General features: G+C 49.6%; 1 protein-coding gene and 1 pseudogene across 1 annotated transcript; both read right to left on the reverse strand.

The window, feature by feature from the left end:
* Positions 1 to 965: 965 nt before the first annotated feature.
* On the reverse strand, positions 966 to 1,802 carry LOC113748338 (dual specificity phosphatase 28-like; annotated as a pseudogene).
* Positions 1,803 to 7,960: 6,158 nt separating this feature from the next.
* vcpip1 (valosin containing protein (p97)/p47 complex interacting protein 1) lies at positions 7,961 to 14,151 on the reverse strand. Its single transcript, XM_010753348.3, has 3 exons — positions 11,323 to 14,151; positions 9,647 to 9,733; positions 7,961 to 9,549 (listed from the first exon to the last, which is right to left on the reverse strand). Exons 1-3 carry the CDS (start codon positions 13,970 to 13,972, stop codon positions 8,747 to 8,749), a joined length of 3,540 nt encoding a protein of 1,179 aa, XP_010751650.2. The 5' UTR covers positions 13,973 to 14,151; the 3' UTR covers positions 7,961 to 8,746.
* Between the last annotated feature and the right edge of the window lie 1,587 nt (positions 14,152 to 15,738).

The raw sequence follows: 15,738 nt of genomic DNA on the forward strand, positions 1-15,738 counted from the left end.
CTGCTATCCTCTTCACAGAACTTTCCATTTCTACAGCAGCCTGAACAAACAACTCCCTGGCTCTAGATCGGGACCTTCATCATCTCGAGATGAGTTTCTCATGACTGGTTTCAGGTTTGCAGCTTTCTCCCTCTCCTTCCGTCTTTAGATTTGCAAAGAAAACATGAAACACGGCCTCATATGAGAAGATAAAACACACTTTCTGCTCTCTCTGTTTTAAGATTCACGAGTCGTCAGTCAAGACCGCCTCAGCGAACGAACCACTACATCAGATCACAAAGATCGATTTAAAAGCTTTTTAAATCTAGAGAAAAACGACCTCATCATTACTTTTGAATATATATTAACTTTATATTTATAGTTATTTTAGCCTGTCGTCACTGTCTCATGTTGACTTCGTCTCTATTTGCAGCACACTGTACGTCTATGGAGAGTACATGAGATAATACTAAGCCCTTATGTTAAGAGAAACTCTTAGTCACAGTTTAAGTGACTTTTACCGTCATGGCACCTAAAACGCAAATAAAGAAAACTTTAAATGTCCCGTGAATATCAGATCACTTTGATATACTGTTGGTTAATATTAGTCACTGTGTATGTGTTTTCATGTTCTCATTTTCTGACTATTAAACTATTTTATTGCTGTATTTCATGTTTTGGACTTTGTCTCTTTTATTTCTTTTCGTTTAAGTGAAGTAGCTGCTGTTTATTAATAAAGTAATCTATTACATAATGTTTCACACACTGTCGGCAGGTTATAAGAGCTGAAATGAAGCTCTGCTCACGTTCATAATATGAAGGCATCGCTGAATTGTCATAAAGACGTTTAAGTCCTGATTCAGTTTGACGGGAGACAGTGACACACAGGCAGAAGGTTTTTGTTGCAGTCAGTCATGAGCGAGTGGTCGGCTGGTCGGTCGGTCGGTCGGTCTTTTAGCCGGTGACTCGTGTCTCCTCGTCCTTCTTCAGCTCCAGTTCGTATCTCTGCAGCGGAGACATGAAGCCGGGTGCGGATCGATCACATACGAGCTATCTTCACCTCTGGAACAAGAACAACAGCTGAGTTATGAATGTGTTTATGGAACTGTAATCATCACAGACGTGACTTGTGATGCTGATGCTAGCAGAACGTAAAGTGCATAAATCACTGTGACATAATGATGCAGGGACTCAAGGACAGACGTCCGTGCTGCTCAAAGGCACTTTGGCAATAGATACAGACTTAATACGAGCTTCAGTTTCAGCAGCAGCAAGTCATGATATTTTTGACCTCTGAACAGGATGAATCTGCTTCTGACACAGCTCAGGAGACCTGTTCATTTACTGATACATTCACTGTTTAGATATAATCACTGACTATCCAGCAGCAGTCAGCCCAGCTCGGCGTCTGTCTTTCAGCCTTTGGTTTTCACGAGCCTCTCACAGCCCGGCTAACAAACTGAGCGAACAGTACCTAACAGCGCAACGCGGAAACACCCAGTGTGGGTGTGATTGAAGCTGTCACCCACCTGTAGCGCGTCGTCAGCGTCAGCTTGCGGTGTTTCATCAGGTAGGCGAGGCAGACGGTGGCCGAGCGGCTGCGTCGTTCTTGCAGTAGACGACGCTGTGTCCTCCGCGGGTCGCCTCCTTCTGGATGGCGTCGGCGCAGCGGTCAAAGTGCGTGTAGAGGTCCGTGGGGTCGTCGTAGACGGGATCGCAGCTTCTTGATGGCGGCTGAGGGACGAGGCGGTGCTTGTTAACACGTTGATGCAGAGCGTCACCGCCTCCTGCTCGATGAGCTCGTCGCTGGGCTGAACGGGCGTTACTGATGAAACGACCTTGGTGACTTTACACACGCTGCAGCATCGTGGAAAACTGACCTCACAGGCTTCCTTACTTCAAGCACTGACGTTCAACGACTGCCACCTGCTCAGAAAGACGGCGTGTCAGTCCATAGCTACACGCAGCTTCACGAACATCTCACATACTGAGCCACACGTAGGGTTGCAAAGAGGCGGGAAGTCTCTGGTAATTTCTAGAAACTTTCCATGGGAATTTGTGAAATTTTCCAAAACAGAAACTCCATGGGAATAAAGCAGCATTTATGATAAAAGTGTAAATTGGGTGTAATTTAAAGAAAGTGCATCACATCCAAACATAAATCTAAACATATAAAATAAAAACATTTCAACAGATTATTTGTAAGTAGAACTTTGTCAAGTTTGAATTATTTTATGTAGTCCATGAGCTCACATGTGTCTTCAACAGTCTCTGTGTGCTCTGGGCTCTAAAGTGTGTGTCCAGGTACAGAAATCACCTGTGCAGGTAGGGGGCGTGGCCTCAGCAGCCCGGCAGTAAGCAGTGTGCTATGAGCAGATATATTCAATGGACCTGCATGAACTCTGGTTGTTTTAGTCAAGATGATGCTAATATAAATTTTTCATCATATACACTATTTAAGTTCACTGTTAAAGGGCCGAGCTTCAATTTTCTAAATTCCCGGTTTATTCCCATGGAAAGTTTCCAACTTTGAAAATTTCCAGAATTTTGCGACCCTAGTCACACCTTCACACTCGGTTCACTCAGCTTTGACTCAGCTTTCACTTCCCCCCCCTTTTTTTGTTCTCATTTCCAGCTGAATTTCATCTCATAAAATAATATTTAATTACTTCATATCAGTAAAATGAATTTGACTTTTTGGCTGTCGGGTTAATTAAGCTCACACTAAACTCTGTCTTTATACCCCGCAGGGAACAACGTCTTTACCTGAGCCTCTGAAGCGATGAGCACACTTCAATTCTGACATTATTATATATTATTATATTATATATTATTATTAATATTATTATTATTATAATATATTATGAATAGTTTTATTATATGTATTATTATATATATTATTATTAATATTATTATTAGATATATATTATTATTATATATATTATTATTAATATATATAACTGATGAGATGAAAAAATCAGAGCAAAAGAAACAACCATCAACGACACTACTCATCATCCAGTCAGATGACTTCTGTGTCATGACAGTCTGTACTGTTCACCCTGTGATGAAACAGAAATCTATAATCTATCATTAACAAAACACACACACACACACACACACACACACACACACACACACACACACACATGCAGTATATTTCTATAAATATAAACAGACCTGCAGTGATCCCACAGAGGCAGCGGTCAGTGAACGCCTCACCGTCTCACAAGGACAGACACATGCAGCACATGAACTGTCTGTCTGTCTGTCTGTCTGTCTGTCTGTCTGTCTGTCTGTCTGTCTGTCTGTCTTCTCATGCATTAAACTGTTTCCTGCTCGCTCGTGCAGAGGGTCCGGTCCGGTCCGGTCGGGTCTCTTCGTGACCCCGAACTGTTCCGATCAGCACACGGCCGTGATATTTACAGCGCGGTCTGACAGCTGCTGCACGCTGGGTCCTAATGCCGACCACGTTCATGAGTGACAGATGAAACAACTAATTCAATTAAAATAATTAAAATCATATTTTATTGTTTCATCTGTGATTGTAATTTAAATCATGATCAGGTGTTGAATATTAAAGGTCCGGTCTGTTCTGTCTGTTTGGGTCCGCCAACGGGGAGTCCACCATGTTTCTACAGCAGCCCAGAGCAGACAAACTAAATGTGAAGGAAAGGTGGAAGGACACACACCGGACCTTTAACGTCAACACTGCAGTTCATGTCAGTTATGTTAATTAGGAACCACGAATGTAGAAATGAAACTAAAATTTCTTTGTTTATTTTTCATTTATTTAAACTTTAATTCTTAAAATTTTCTTTGTCTTTCACTCATCATGACAGTTGAAGTTGGCTCGACCTCTTTCAGCTCGGCCTCCTTCGGCTCGGCCTCCGTCGGCTCGACCTCCGTCGCTCGACTCTTTCAGCTCGGCCTCCTTCGACTCGGCTCTTTCCGCTCGGCCTCCTTCGACTCGACCTCCGTCGGCTCCACCTCTTTCAGCTCGGCCTCCGTCGGCTCGCCTCCCTCGGCTCGGCCTCCGTCGGCTCGACCTCTTTCAGCTCGGCCTCCTTCGGCTCGACCTCCCTTCGGCTCGACCTCCGTCGGCTCGACCTCTTTCAGCTCGGCTCCTTCGGCTCGACCTCTTTCAGCTCGGCCTCCTCGACTCGGACCTCCGTCGGCTCAGCCTCTTTCGGCTCGGCCTCTTTCGGCTCGACCTCTTTCGGCTCGGCCTCCGTCGGCTCGGCCTCTTCGGCTCGACCTCCGTCGCTCGCCTCCTCGGCTCGACCTCTTTCGGCTCGGCCTCCGTCGGCTCGGCCTCCGTGGCTCGGCCTCCGTCGGCTCGGCCTCCTTCGGCTCGACCTCCGTCGGCTCGGCCTCCTTCGGCTCGACCTCCTTCGGCTCGGCCTCCGTCGGCTCGACCTCCTTCGGCTCGGCCTCCGTCGGCTCTGACCTCTTTCAGCTCGGCCTCCTTCGGCTCGGCCTCCTTCGGCTCGACCTCCGTCGACTCGACCTCCGTCGGCTTGGCCTCCTTCGGCTCAGCCTCTTTCAGCTCAGCCTCCGTCTGCTGTCGTCAGACTTTCATTTGGATGTTTTTGACTTTCACAACTTTTGTTCTCAGTTCCTGTGAGCGTGCACGTGGCTCGGCGCTCTCGTGCACTTTCATCAGGGGTTGGTGGGTCACTGATCTGTTGTTGAGGAGCTACGGACAGATTCATCATCATCACAGGCGGGAACAATTACCTGACTTTGCTATATTTGAGTATCTATAGTAAATAAAGTACTGTTAGCAAAATGTACTTAAAGTACTTCTTCTTTTTGTTTTTGGATTTCTCTGCTGAACACTGCGTGGCTACTTCAATCTACAGCAATGCATCATGGTCTTTAAGAGTGCTACACATGGTTTATGATGTAATCTGAAAAGTAACTAAAGATGTGAGATGAATATAACGGAGTAAAACATGTTGGTCTCTAAGATGTAGTGAAGTAGAAATATAATATTTAGCATAAAATGGAAGTACAAGTAACTCAGTTACATACTTAGTTACATTCCTGACATGAAGTAACTTAAGATGACTTCACTGTGGTCATTGACCTGAACAGGTGAGCTGCAGATGTCTTTATGTGACAGCGCCCTCTAGTGACACACAGCAGCATAAACACACACACACACACACACACACACACACACACGGGGAGCAGCTGTTTTAGGTTTAAACATAAAGATAAAACTTTAATATTTGTGGAGTTTTAAAGGATTCACTGCCATGTGTTTCACGTGTATTCTTTGTGTCTGTACTCGAGACGTCGTGTTCCACCTCCAGGTCTGGGTCCATGTTCATCTGCTGGAGGAAAGTTTCTCTGAGCTTTGACCTGGACGCTCCTGCAGGCTCCTTCTTTTCTGTCGTCACATTTTCCTGAACGACACTTTAAGGTTATTGCTGACACACAGTAAAAGACATCAAACACTCACACACACGGACGTAAAGTACAAACCAACAAAATACGAAAACAAGTGAAGGAAGTGATTTTATTGTTGGGTTTGAAAATTCATCACACATGCAAACAGCGACGTTGAAGCGTGTAGCATCAATATTTTATTAGCAAACCAGAGAGAAGTTAACAAAAAAAACTGAAGGAACTGAACACTCTGTGTTTCTGTACAGGTCCAAATATACTACAATATACAGAGTACTATTATACAACTGGATTACAATTCATGTCATTAGTACAGCAGTCACAAAGAAAACTTCAAGTCTGTTACAGCAGTGTCGTCCGATCAAACTTCTTCTTCCTTCGGATTCGTCCGACCGACCGACCGCTCGCTCACGATGACTCGGGTGCAGCTGATACGAGCATGCTACGCTGACATTCACGCTTCCTTTCTCAAAGTGCTGAGTCTTACACGAAGACTGTCATTCACATTTTGACCACAAAACTAACAACAAAAAGATTTTTTAAGGTCAAACTCGAGGGCTTCAGTTTGAGTGAAACAAAAAGAAACGTTAAGGCCTGACGACCAGTTTCTGCAGCAGCGTCGCGGACGCCTGGAGAAACTGTTTAATGGCAACAAAAGTTTAAACTGACCGAGTCATTTTAAAGGAACAGTTCAACGTTCGGGATCCATGCCACGATAAATATGAAGCTGCAGCTAGCTCGCTTCGCTCAGCATCAAGCCTCCTATAGACCCACAGGCAGCGTTCACACTCTCACCTGAACAAACATCAAACTGTTCCTTTAAACTGGCTTTTACAGTTCAGGCGTCTGACGCCAAACCTTCCCATCTTCATGGAGACCTAAGAAAAAGCCACAAAGGATGCTGGGAAACAGTTGCAGAGATCGTTACGAGCATCGATTATTCCTCGTGAAGGCTGCAGCAGTGTTGAAGCGTTCACACGTCATCTTCACTTGGTTTTCAACAAATTAACACGCGTACATCTTTCAGGTCCAGCTGCAGATCAGTAAACACTGCGTGAAAGACAAAGACTAAATTTGTTTTGAACGATTTGGAGCCCAAACATCCTTTAATGAAAATGTTCGACATGACGTCTGTGTGCAGCGTGTGTTTTGACTTTAACGTCTTTGGACCGGCGTGCTCTGCAGACACTCACTTCAGTTTCAGTTTGTAGCTGCAGGTTGAAGCGTGTGAAAGAAAGAAGCGGCTGACTGTTTCAAACTGATTAGATGCTCGTAAAGACGTCTGCAGCAGCTTGTCTCGTTCGTGAAGATCCAATAAAACTTTTCTGTGAGAACTGAACACGCAGCCTCGCTGCTGTCAAACTGCGTCTAACACGTTCACGTTATTCTCACGTGGACGTGTTGGAAGATTAGTTTTTTCTTGCATAGGACAGAAGCTGACAGGCCTCTTCAGCAAACATCAGATCCACGTCGTGTCTTTGAACTGGACTCGGAACCTCCAACCCGGTTTGTGTCTTTGGCGGTGCAACAGAGAGCGGTGCGGTCGCGTTACACGTCAGCCCTGCAAACATTCATATCGCACTGGACGTGATGTGAAGTTCGTGTTCATGAAGCCGTCTCCTCCTTCTGTCCGACTGACTGCTTTGAAGCAACAAAGACTTTTTTTTTTTTAAACAATCAGAAAATGAACAATGGATTTTTTTTTTGACTGAACAAACTTTGAACATTTTGATATTTGAGCGTTTAATAAAGTGACGTTTGACTTCAGATGTGACACCTCATTTCATCCACGTTCCCTTTAGAGCTTCAACACACCTGCACACAGCTGGAGTCGCTTTGGTGCCTTCAGACGCTGAGGATGTCTCCGCCCCAAAAAACTGAAACAACACTGGAGCTTTCTCTCCATTTTATAATACACCTAAAGGTTGCTGACTGCAAGCCCTTTGCCTCACCCTCTCCATCCTCAGACTCTGTGGATATAAAAGTCTCATTCTAACGCATGGTACAACAAAGATCATAATCTGTTTAAATTTCATTGAAGTTTATTTCATTTCTATTTTGTGTTGTTTCAGTTTTTGAAAGAAAGAAAGAAAGAAAATCAGGTGGAACAGAGGCGGCCGACAGTTTTTAACAGGGTGCCACTTGCAGGTAAAGAGTGTTGTCTGTGTTTTTAGATTTTTAGTTTTATTAGAGACTATAAATGTCCTGATGCTGCACAAAAGTCTCCAGTTAACAGAAAACTCTTCGACACACAACACCAGATTTAAATACTCAGAGTAAAAGACAGAACTGAGTCAACCTGCATCTTCAGATGATAATAATATGTTGGCCAATAAAAAGTATAGGTTTGTTTTGGTGTGTGTGCTTCTCTAATGTATCCGTGATGTTGAACGTTCACAATGAAACACTTTGTACCTGCAGGTGGCACCAATGACACCTGGAATCAGCTGCTTCACGTCAGACCTTCACTGAACTCTAAGTGGTGAGTGTTGGTGTCGTTAGTGTTGGCGGTGTAGTTGGTCTTTGGGGGGGGGGGGGTTGGGTTGGGGGGGTTGGTTGGGTTTGGGGGGGGGGGGGTTCAGGACAAGTCAGGCAAACACAGATCAGAGCTGTCGTGTCCTCGGACAGACGGTGGATGAGCAGATTTCGGCGTGGATGCGGCTGGTGCACGTTTCAGAGCGTGCACGTCGATGGAAGCATGTTTGCGGGACGTCGGCGCCGCCGGCGACCAGGAGCTCTCCTCCCAGTGGCAGATTAAGACTCAGAGGATTCTTCTATCTATCTACAGGAATGCGTCTCACGCATGAGTCCGAGCGGTTTGTCCGTCCTCGGGGTGTCGATGCGTTCGTAGCGGGAGGATTAGACGTCTGCAGGTGGGAGTCACGGGCTCGGAGAAACAATCCTGTCGCCGCGCAGGCGAGCGACTCCGCGATATATTGCGAGATGGTCATACGTGATACATCATCAAGAAAAAGGAGAAATAATTTCCCTCAAAAGCAGGAACCAATCATATGTTGTGTATTATTTACTAGATAAGAGCGTGTGTACCAAAGTGCATAGAGTTTACACACACACACACACACACACACACACACACACACACACACACACACAGCAACAGCCTCAGAGTATCGATGATGCATCGCAGAGTGTGTCACAATATATCGCTTCATGGATTATCGTCCCGCCCTGCGTCTGCAGCGCGGCGAGGACGGTCGGCCCGCTCTTTAGTCATGCAGTAAAGACAACGAAACACGATGAAGACCAAAGCTTTAGGATCCGACCTGAGGCGTTATGACCCAAAGGTGCCGGCGAGGCGGGTGGGGGCGGGCGCTGCTGGGCCCCGGCGTGATCAGGAGTGATCCATAGGTTCGGTGGCGTTGCTCTGCTCGGCATCCTGACTCTCCATCTCCTCCAGTTCCTCCGTCTTCACGTCCGGTTTGCCAGCCGGCGTCACGCCTGCCTCAGCTGGAGGCTCGTGGTCGGCAGCAGGCGTCGGTTGGTCCGTGCCTGTCTTAGTCCCGCCTGTCCGCTCCTGGCCGGCCTCCCCGCCCTCTGCGGCGCTGCTGCCGCCGCTCTGCTGCTCTCTGAGGTGGCGCTCCATGGAGGCCTGGATGGAGGAGACCATCTCCTGCAGCTTCCTCCGCTGCTGCTCCATCAGGCTGGGGTCCAGACCACGGCCGTCCTTCATGGTGACGAAGCCTGGAGCCATGCGGACCAGCTCCCTGGTGGCGTCCTCTGGGATGTCCGACAAGTCGGGGGGGCCTCGTGAAACGCTGGCGCTCAGGTCCACGCCACTGCTATGCTGACGCGTGATAGGCCGGTGTTCTGGAGGGGAGGAGCCCCCGGCGCTGCCCAGAGAGTGGCCTTTACCCTGGAAGGCGGTGACGCTCTGCAGCTGCTCCTTCTTACGGACGACGCCGCCGCTGCCCAGCCGCAGGACGCCGTGGGATGGACTCCCCTCTCTGCTGCCCCTGGTGGCCGCCTCAGAGCGCAGCTGGACCAGAGCCTCCTTCACCAGCTCCTCCACATCGGGGCCGACGGGGAAGTGACCGGCGGCGTCGACGCAGAGCTCCAGGCGCTCCTCTGCCGCGTTATAGACAAACGTCTTCCCCGTCAGGTGAGGCAGCGTGCAGTGTTTCCCGTCCATCAGGCCTGAAAGAGGAGACGGTCAAGACCCGTTATTTTGCATGAGGCACAGTGAATAGCATCGTGTCTGACAGAGTCAGGGAGGCGAGCGAAACAAACGTACCCATGTCTTTCTTGACTATGTTGTAGAAGACGCCGCCCTGCTGGAATAAGTGCGGCAGCTTCTTTGCGTACGACCAAACGTCCTCACCTGAAACACACACAGAGAAACAGCTGGAAGTCACCACGTGTCATCATACACACACTGAAACATTTTCAGAAGAAACTTTAAACTTGTTGAACTCCGACGTGGACGATGAGTTCACAGAAATGAATCTTCATAACTTTTATATTTACAGAGTCACCATGTTTCTACAGGAGCCCACAGCGACTGTTTGCTGCTGCTGCTATTTATTTAGTTTCATCAAAATGTATGAAAGCAGCTCGCTGAGCTCTTCTTTAATGATTATGAACGTCTTAAGTAAAGCATCATGGAGGACGTGTGTGCTGATGATCAGCTGATGGACTAAAGCAGACGCGGTCATTGAATCTGAGCTCCTGCTAACAGGAAGTGCAGCGTCAGGCGCTGCGCGGCGTTCAGAATGCAGACGAAACCTTCCTGAATATCGACAGCCGCTCGCTGCTGGCCGGGACCATCTGTTTATCTGAACACAGCCACGACCTTTGACCCTGTTGGCAGGTGAGACAGGGAGGGGTCGAGATGCCTGAGTCAGCACATTGTGAGCACGCACACACACACACACACACACACACACACACACACACACACACACACACACACACACACACACACACACACAGCTCAGCTGATGACCTGCAGTTTTGTTATTCACCTGCCTGCTGTGACCAATCAGGAACCAGCATGTGCAGGCGGCGTACACCTGGACAAGAGTGTGCGAGCAGAGTGAGGCTGCATTCAACAGCACGATCATGTCAGACAGTCACAGCCCGGCTACAAGAACCAGAAAACATTTCCTCCATAAAATATGATCCAGTTTCACCAGAATCAGTGAAATAGTTGCTGCTGTGTGACTTAGTGCCGTAAAGCGTTACGTACTTCTCCCGACCCGGAGCCCAAAGTTACATAGTGTGAGAACAGACGTACGAATGACAGAGACACCGTTCAGCTGATCACAGGTCAGTGTGGGTCACCTGATCACAGGTCAGTGTGGGTCACCTGATCACAGGTCAGAGTGGGTCACCTGATCACAGGTCAGAGTGGGTCACCTGATCACAGGTCAGAGTGGGTCAGCAGACGATAGTTTATCAGACGAAAGTTACATCGTGTTGATTTAAAACACGTTTTGTCTCTGTGATCCTCGCTGCAGCTCGACCAGTGAACGCTCTGCAAAGACAAAGTCTGATCAACTTCTTCTAAACCATGAAGTGACTCGGACGCTCACAGACACCTGACCTTTAAAAACTGCAACCTACTAAAGACACGAGACCACGGCGTGACTACACTGCAAGCTGTTTACACACACACACACACACACACACACACACACACACACACACACACACACTTCAGACAGTTCAGCAGGTGACAGATTATCTAACTTGATTACTGTGGCGCCTTTAATATTTTCGTCTCTTTTCTGTTTCACTGATTAGTTAAAGAAAAAGATCAATACAATAATCAATGATGAAAACAATCAGTTCAGCTGGTAAAGGGACCTGCCACATGTTTTCTGGCTCACGTGACTCTGGACTGTTTCATGAGGACGTGGTGCAGACCTCGCGGGAGGCGGCCCACATGTCACACTCTTTGATTCTTACCCATCAAGGTTGCTAGGAGACAGAGGGAGGACATCTCAAGGTCGATGCTGTCCTGGAGTTCCCGGCTGCTCATCCTGCCGGATGTCACGGCGTCCTCGCTCTTCGCCGAGTGCAGGGCGGAGTGCGAGCTGGAGGCTCGGGGTATGGAGGCCGCAGGGCTCTTGTCCTCGGGGCCCCTCAGTATCTCCACCGTCACCCTGTCGCCATGCTGCAGCGCCACCGGCTCGTTCTCCTCGCCGTCCTTCGGGGGGGTCAGTTCTTTGGGCGGGAAGCTGTAGCGGATGCACTGCTGCGCCGGCGGCACGCCGAACTGGTTGCCGATGCTCCTCTGCAGCTCTGAGAAGGTGGTGTGGGCCTGCAGGGTCAGCATGGCCTGCCTGCCGTCACTGGTGGTCACTCGGATCTTCTTGTCCTTACTGGACGCTGAGGGGGAGGAGGATTTGGTGGGCGTGGCCGGAGCCGAAGAGGAGGAGGTTTCCGGCGATCCACCGGGGGAAGACGTCCGGCCGTGGCCCTTCTGCTCCTGCTTCAACTTATCAGTCCGTCGCTTCTGAGTGACGAAGGCCTGCTCGCTGATGCTCTGCTGGATGCTGCGCTCCGCTCGACTCATCGTCAGCTCCTCTTTGTGGAGCGTCTTTGCTTTCTGACCAGTCAGGATGATCTTTGTGGGCGGCTGGGGGTCCGCCGCCTGCTGAATGTCCGTGGTGTCGGTGAGACGCTGGGCATGAGCCCCATCGATGGACACTGGGTTGTATTCGTCTGGATTCTTCTTGGCGGTGTGATGCAGGATGGTGTTGACGACTTTCTGCACCAGGATCTCGCTGCCAAACTCGCCCGGGAAGTGTTTGGTGACCAGCTTCATGGCCACGTCGTACACGTTGCTGTTTAAAGCCGAGTCCGTCTCGTACTGGAACCAGTACACAGTCTCTCTCACCACGCGACCCCCCCACTCCAGCGTGATGGGGAAGGCCTCGGGGAGGTTGTCATACTCCTTTCCCTCCCAGAAATGCTTGAAGCCGCACCCACACTTCCCGCCCTGGGAGCGTGTGTTGGTTCTGTCCCCGTCCAGGTAAACCACCGACCCGTTGCCATGGATGTGGCGGACCGACGTGCCGTGACACCAGTTGCAGGTGCTGAGGGTGCTCAGTTTATAATCTGGGACGAGGACGTCTCGCTGGGGGTCGTAGGAGCAGACCACGTTGTTGAGGGGGAAGCTGTAGTTCTTGTCCGGCCGCAGCTGGCCATGAGTGGACTTGGCCAGGTTGTGGAGCTTCCCACCGGGAACCAGCCACTCCGGCGGGACATGGAGCTCAGAGAGGGCGCCGCAGATGAGGCAGCGGTGCAGCCGGTTCTCCATCACTGACTTCTTAGCCGCCTCCGTCACCTCCTCAGGCTGGATGCCGATCACGCCGGTCCGTCTGTAGACGTACTGATGCACGTCGGCCACCAGCGATGGGTGGATGCTGTGCTTCTCCATGAACACCTCCTCCATGGCGTTGACCAGCCGCATCAGATATTTATCCTGCAAGCTGCGGTCGCCGCCGATCACGCAGCTCCCGTCCGGCTCCAGCTTGATGTACGTCCTGATGAGCTCCTGAGGGACGCCCCACGCCTTCGGCAGCAGGCGAGCCGGCAGCTTGGGCAGCACAGTGTTCTTGATTCCCACCAGAGGGATGTAGTGGTTCCTCCCTGAGCTGCTCCAGGCGATGCAGATGGGCTTGTTGAGCTTCCCGTCTTTCCCCTTGCACTGCTCCTCGGCCACCAGCCCGGGCAGGAAGGTGGCCGAGTAATCCCCAGAGCTCCTCATCCCGCTCAGGGAGTCCAGCAGGATGATGGGCCGGTGGAGGACGTTGGCTAAGCCAAAAATGTGGATGTTGCGCAGTCCGAGCGGCACGCCTTCAGGCGGGATGAACAGCGGGTCGCACTCGTTGATGATGTCCTCCCACTCTGCGGCGTCGATGAAATCCTGAAAGAGCGCCTTGTAGCGGTCCAGGTTCTGCTTGAAGTTCTGCTTCAGGTTCTCTCTCAGGGCGTGCCAGAACAGTTCTCGGCCCACCAGCGCTCTGGACACGGCGTGGACCAGGCAGTGCCCGTCTCCGTCCACGTGGACCGGGATGAGACACTCCCGGTTGCCGTTGGCCTTCTTGACCTCCTCCAGAGTGTCGTGCAGGTATATGAGGCTCCCTGACCGGTCCTTGCCGTAGCCCATGGTGGAGACGTGGTCCGGCTCGATGAGGAACACTCGGTCTCCAAGGAGGGAGCAGTCGAACATCTCGCCTTGGTTCATCTCCCTCAGCAGCTTGGCTTTCCCGGTTTGTTTATCCATGCCGTACCGGGTGAGGACCGGGGACAGGAGCTTGCAGTGGTAATTGGAGAGCCCCATCACCTTCACCAGCTCGGTGCCTTTCTTCGGGGCCCCGGTGACGCCGAGCAGGGCGTTCCTGAGCAGATTGTGGAGCACCACATCTGGATCGGTCACTTCTTCGACGTTGGTCAGGTTCTTCTGCTCGTGGCGCTGGCCGCACTCGGTGCACTCGATGCTAACGGAGCCGTGAGCCGGGAAGAACAGCCTCGCCTGACATTTCGGGTCCGGGCAGGTACCGGACAGGATCCGCTTGTCTTTCTTCTTGGAGCTCTGCAGCAGCGACATGTCGGGCGGGAAACGGGCTGAACGTGCGTGTCAGCTTCACAGAACCGTGACAGTCACGCTCCGGTGAAGCTGTCCGGTGAGCTCGGGCTCCGGTACCGACAGTTATTCTCCAGAATAACACAAGAACAACACGGAAGCGGCTGTTTTTTTTTTTCCTCTAGCAACTGACCGTTGCTAAACGTAACTACGTGATGACGTGGCATCATGGGACTTGTAGTTCTGTTGTGTGATTAAAGCTTAAATATTTACTCCGGCGCGTATGAACCGTGACCTCCATCAGTCCCTCCGGTTATACCGAGACCGACCGAGAGCAGACCGTGTGCATTTAACCCGCAAACACCGGTAAATGCTTAAAAATCACCAACGGCCGCGTCGAGGCGACTACAGTTACCAGAATGCACCGCGCCGCAGAGACGTTTTGTTGTGTCAGGAAGTCGATCGGGCAGAATCATGGCAGTTTGGAGGGAATGTTTCCAGGAATGTTTCCGGGAATCTATCAGACACAGAAAGTTTCTGTTGGTGTTAAAAAAACATTTGTCTTTGCTGCCGCTGCGGACTCACGTGATGTTTGTGTGTAACGGCGCGAAAAACAACTCGCTTTGATGTCAACGGCGTTAGCTTAGCAACTAGCCGCCTAGCTCCTCAACTGTGTGTGTGTGTGTGTGTGTGTGTGTGTGTGTGTGTGTGTGTGTCTGTCTCTGTCTGTGTATGTGTGTGTGTGTGCGCGCGTTTGTGTCTGTGTGTGTGTGTGTTGCTGTGTGTGTGTGTGTATGTATGTATGTTACTCTGTGTGTGTGTTTCTGTGTGTGTCTGTCTGTGTGTGTGTGTGTGTGTTTCTGTGTGTGTCTGTCTGTGTGTCTTTCTGTGTGTGTGTGTGTCTTTCTGTGTGTGTGTGTGTGTGTTGCTGTGTGTGTGTGTGTCTTTCTGTGTGTGTGTGTGTTGCTGTGTGTGTATGTATCTTACTCTGTGTGTGTGTGTGTTTCTGTGTGTGTGTGTATGTATGTTACTCTGTGTGTGTGTTTCTGTGTGTGTGTGTGTGTATCTGTGTGTGTGTCTCTGTGTGTGTGTATCTGTGTGTGTGTGTATGTATGTTACTCTGTGTGTGTGTGTTTCTGTGTGTGTGTTGCTGTTATCTGGTGACGTTGGTAAAAACAAACCGTTAGCCTCGCTGCTAGCTCACATTAGCCCGGTTAATCGGTTAAACGAGTCTCGGCTGTAACAGAAGCTCACGGTGCAGATCAGCTGACAGCGGCTACAGACTGTCAGTTAGGTAGGTAGGTTAGTTAGTTAGTCCGTCAGTTAGTTAGTTAGTTAGTCAGTCAGTCCGTTAGATAGTTAGTCAGTCCATTAGTCCGTCAGTTAGTTAGTTAGTTAGTCAGTCAGTCCGTTAGATAGATAGATAGTTAGTTAGTTAGTTAGTTAGTTAGTTAGTTAGTTAGTTAGTTAGTCCGGCAGTCTGTTAGTTAGTCAGTCAGTCCGTTAGATAGTTAGTTAGTTAGTCCGTCAGTCTGTTAGATAGTTAGTTAGTCAGTCAGTCTGTTAGTTAGTTAGTTAGTCTGTTAGTTAGTTAGTCCGTCAGTCTGTTAGTTAGTTAGTTAGTCCGTCAGTCTGTTAGTTAGTCAGTCAGTCAGTCCGTTAGATAGATAGTTAGTTAGTTAGTCCGTCAGTCTGTTAGATAGTTAGTCCGTCAGTCTGTTAGATAGTTAGTCAGTCAGTCTGTTAGTTAGTTAGTTAGTCCGTTAGATAGTTAGTTAGTCCGTCAGTCT

This window comes from Larimichthys crocea, chromosome II, assembly GCF_000972845.2.
Source record: "Larimichthys crocea isolate SSNF chromosome II, L_crocea_2.0, whole genome shotgun sequence".
In the NCBI taxonomy this organism is placed as follows: Eukaryota; Metazoa; Chordata; class Actinopteri; family Sciaenidae; genus Larimichthys; species Larimichthys crocea.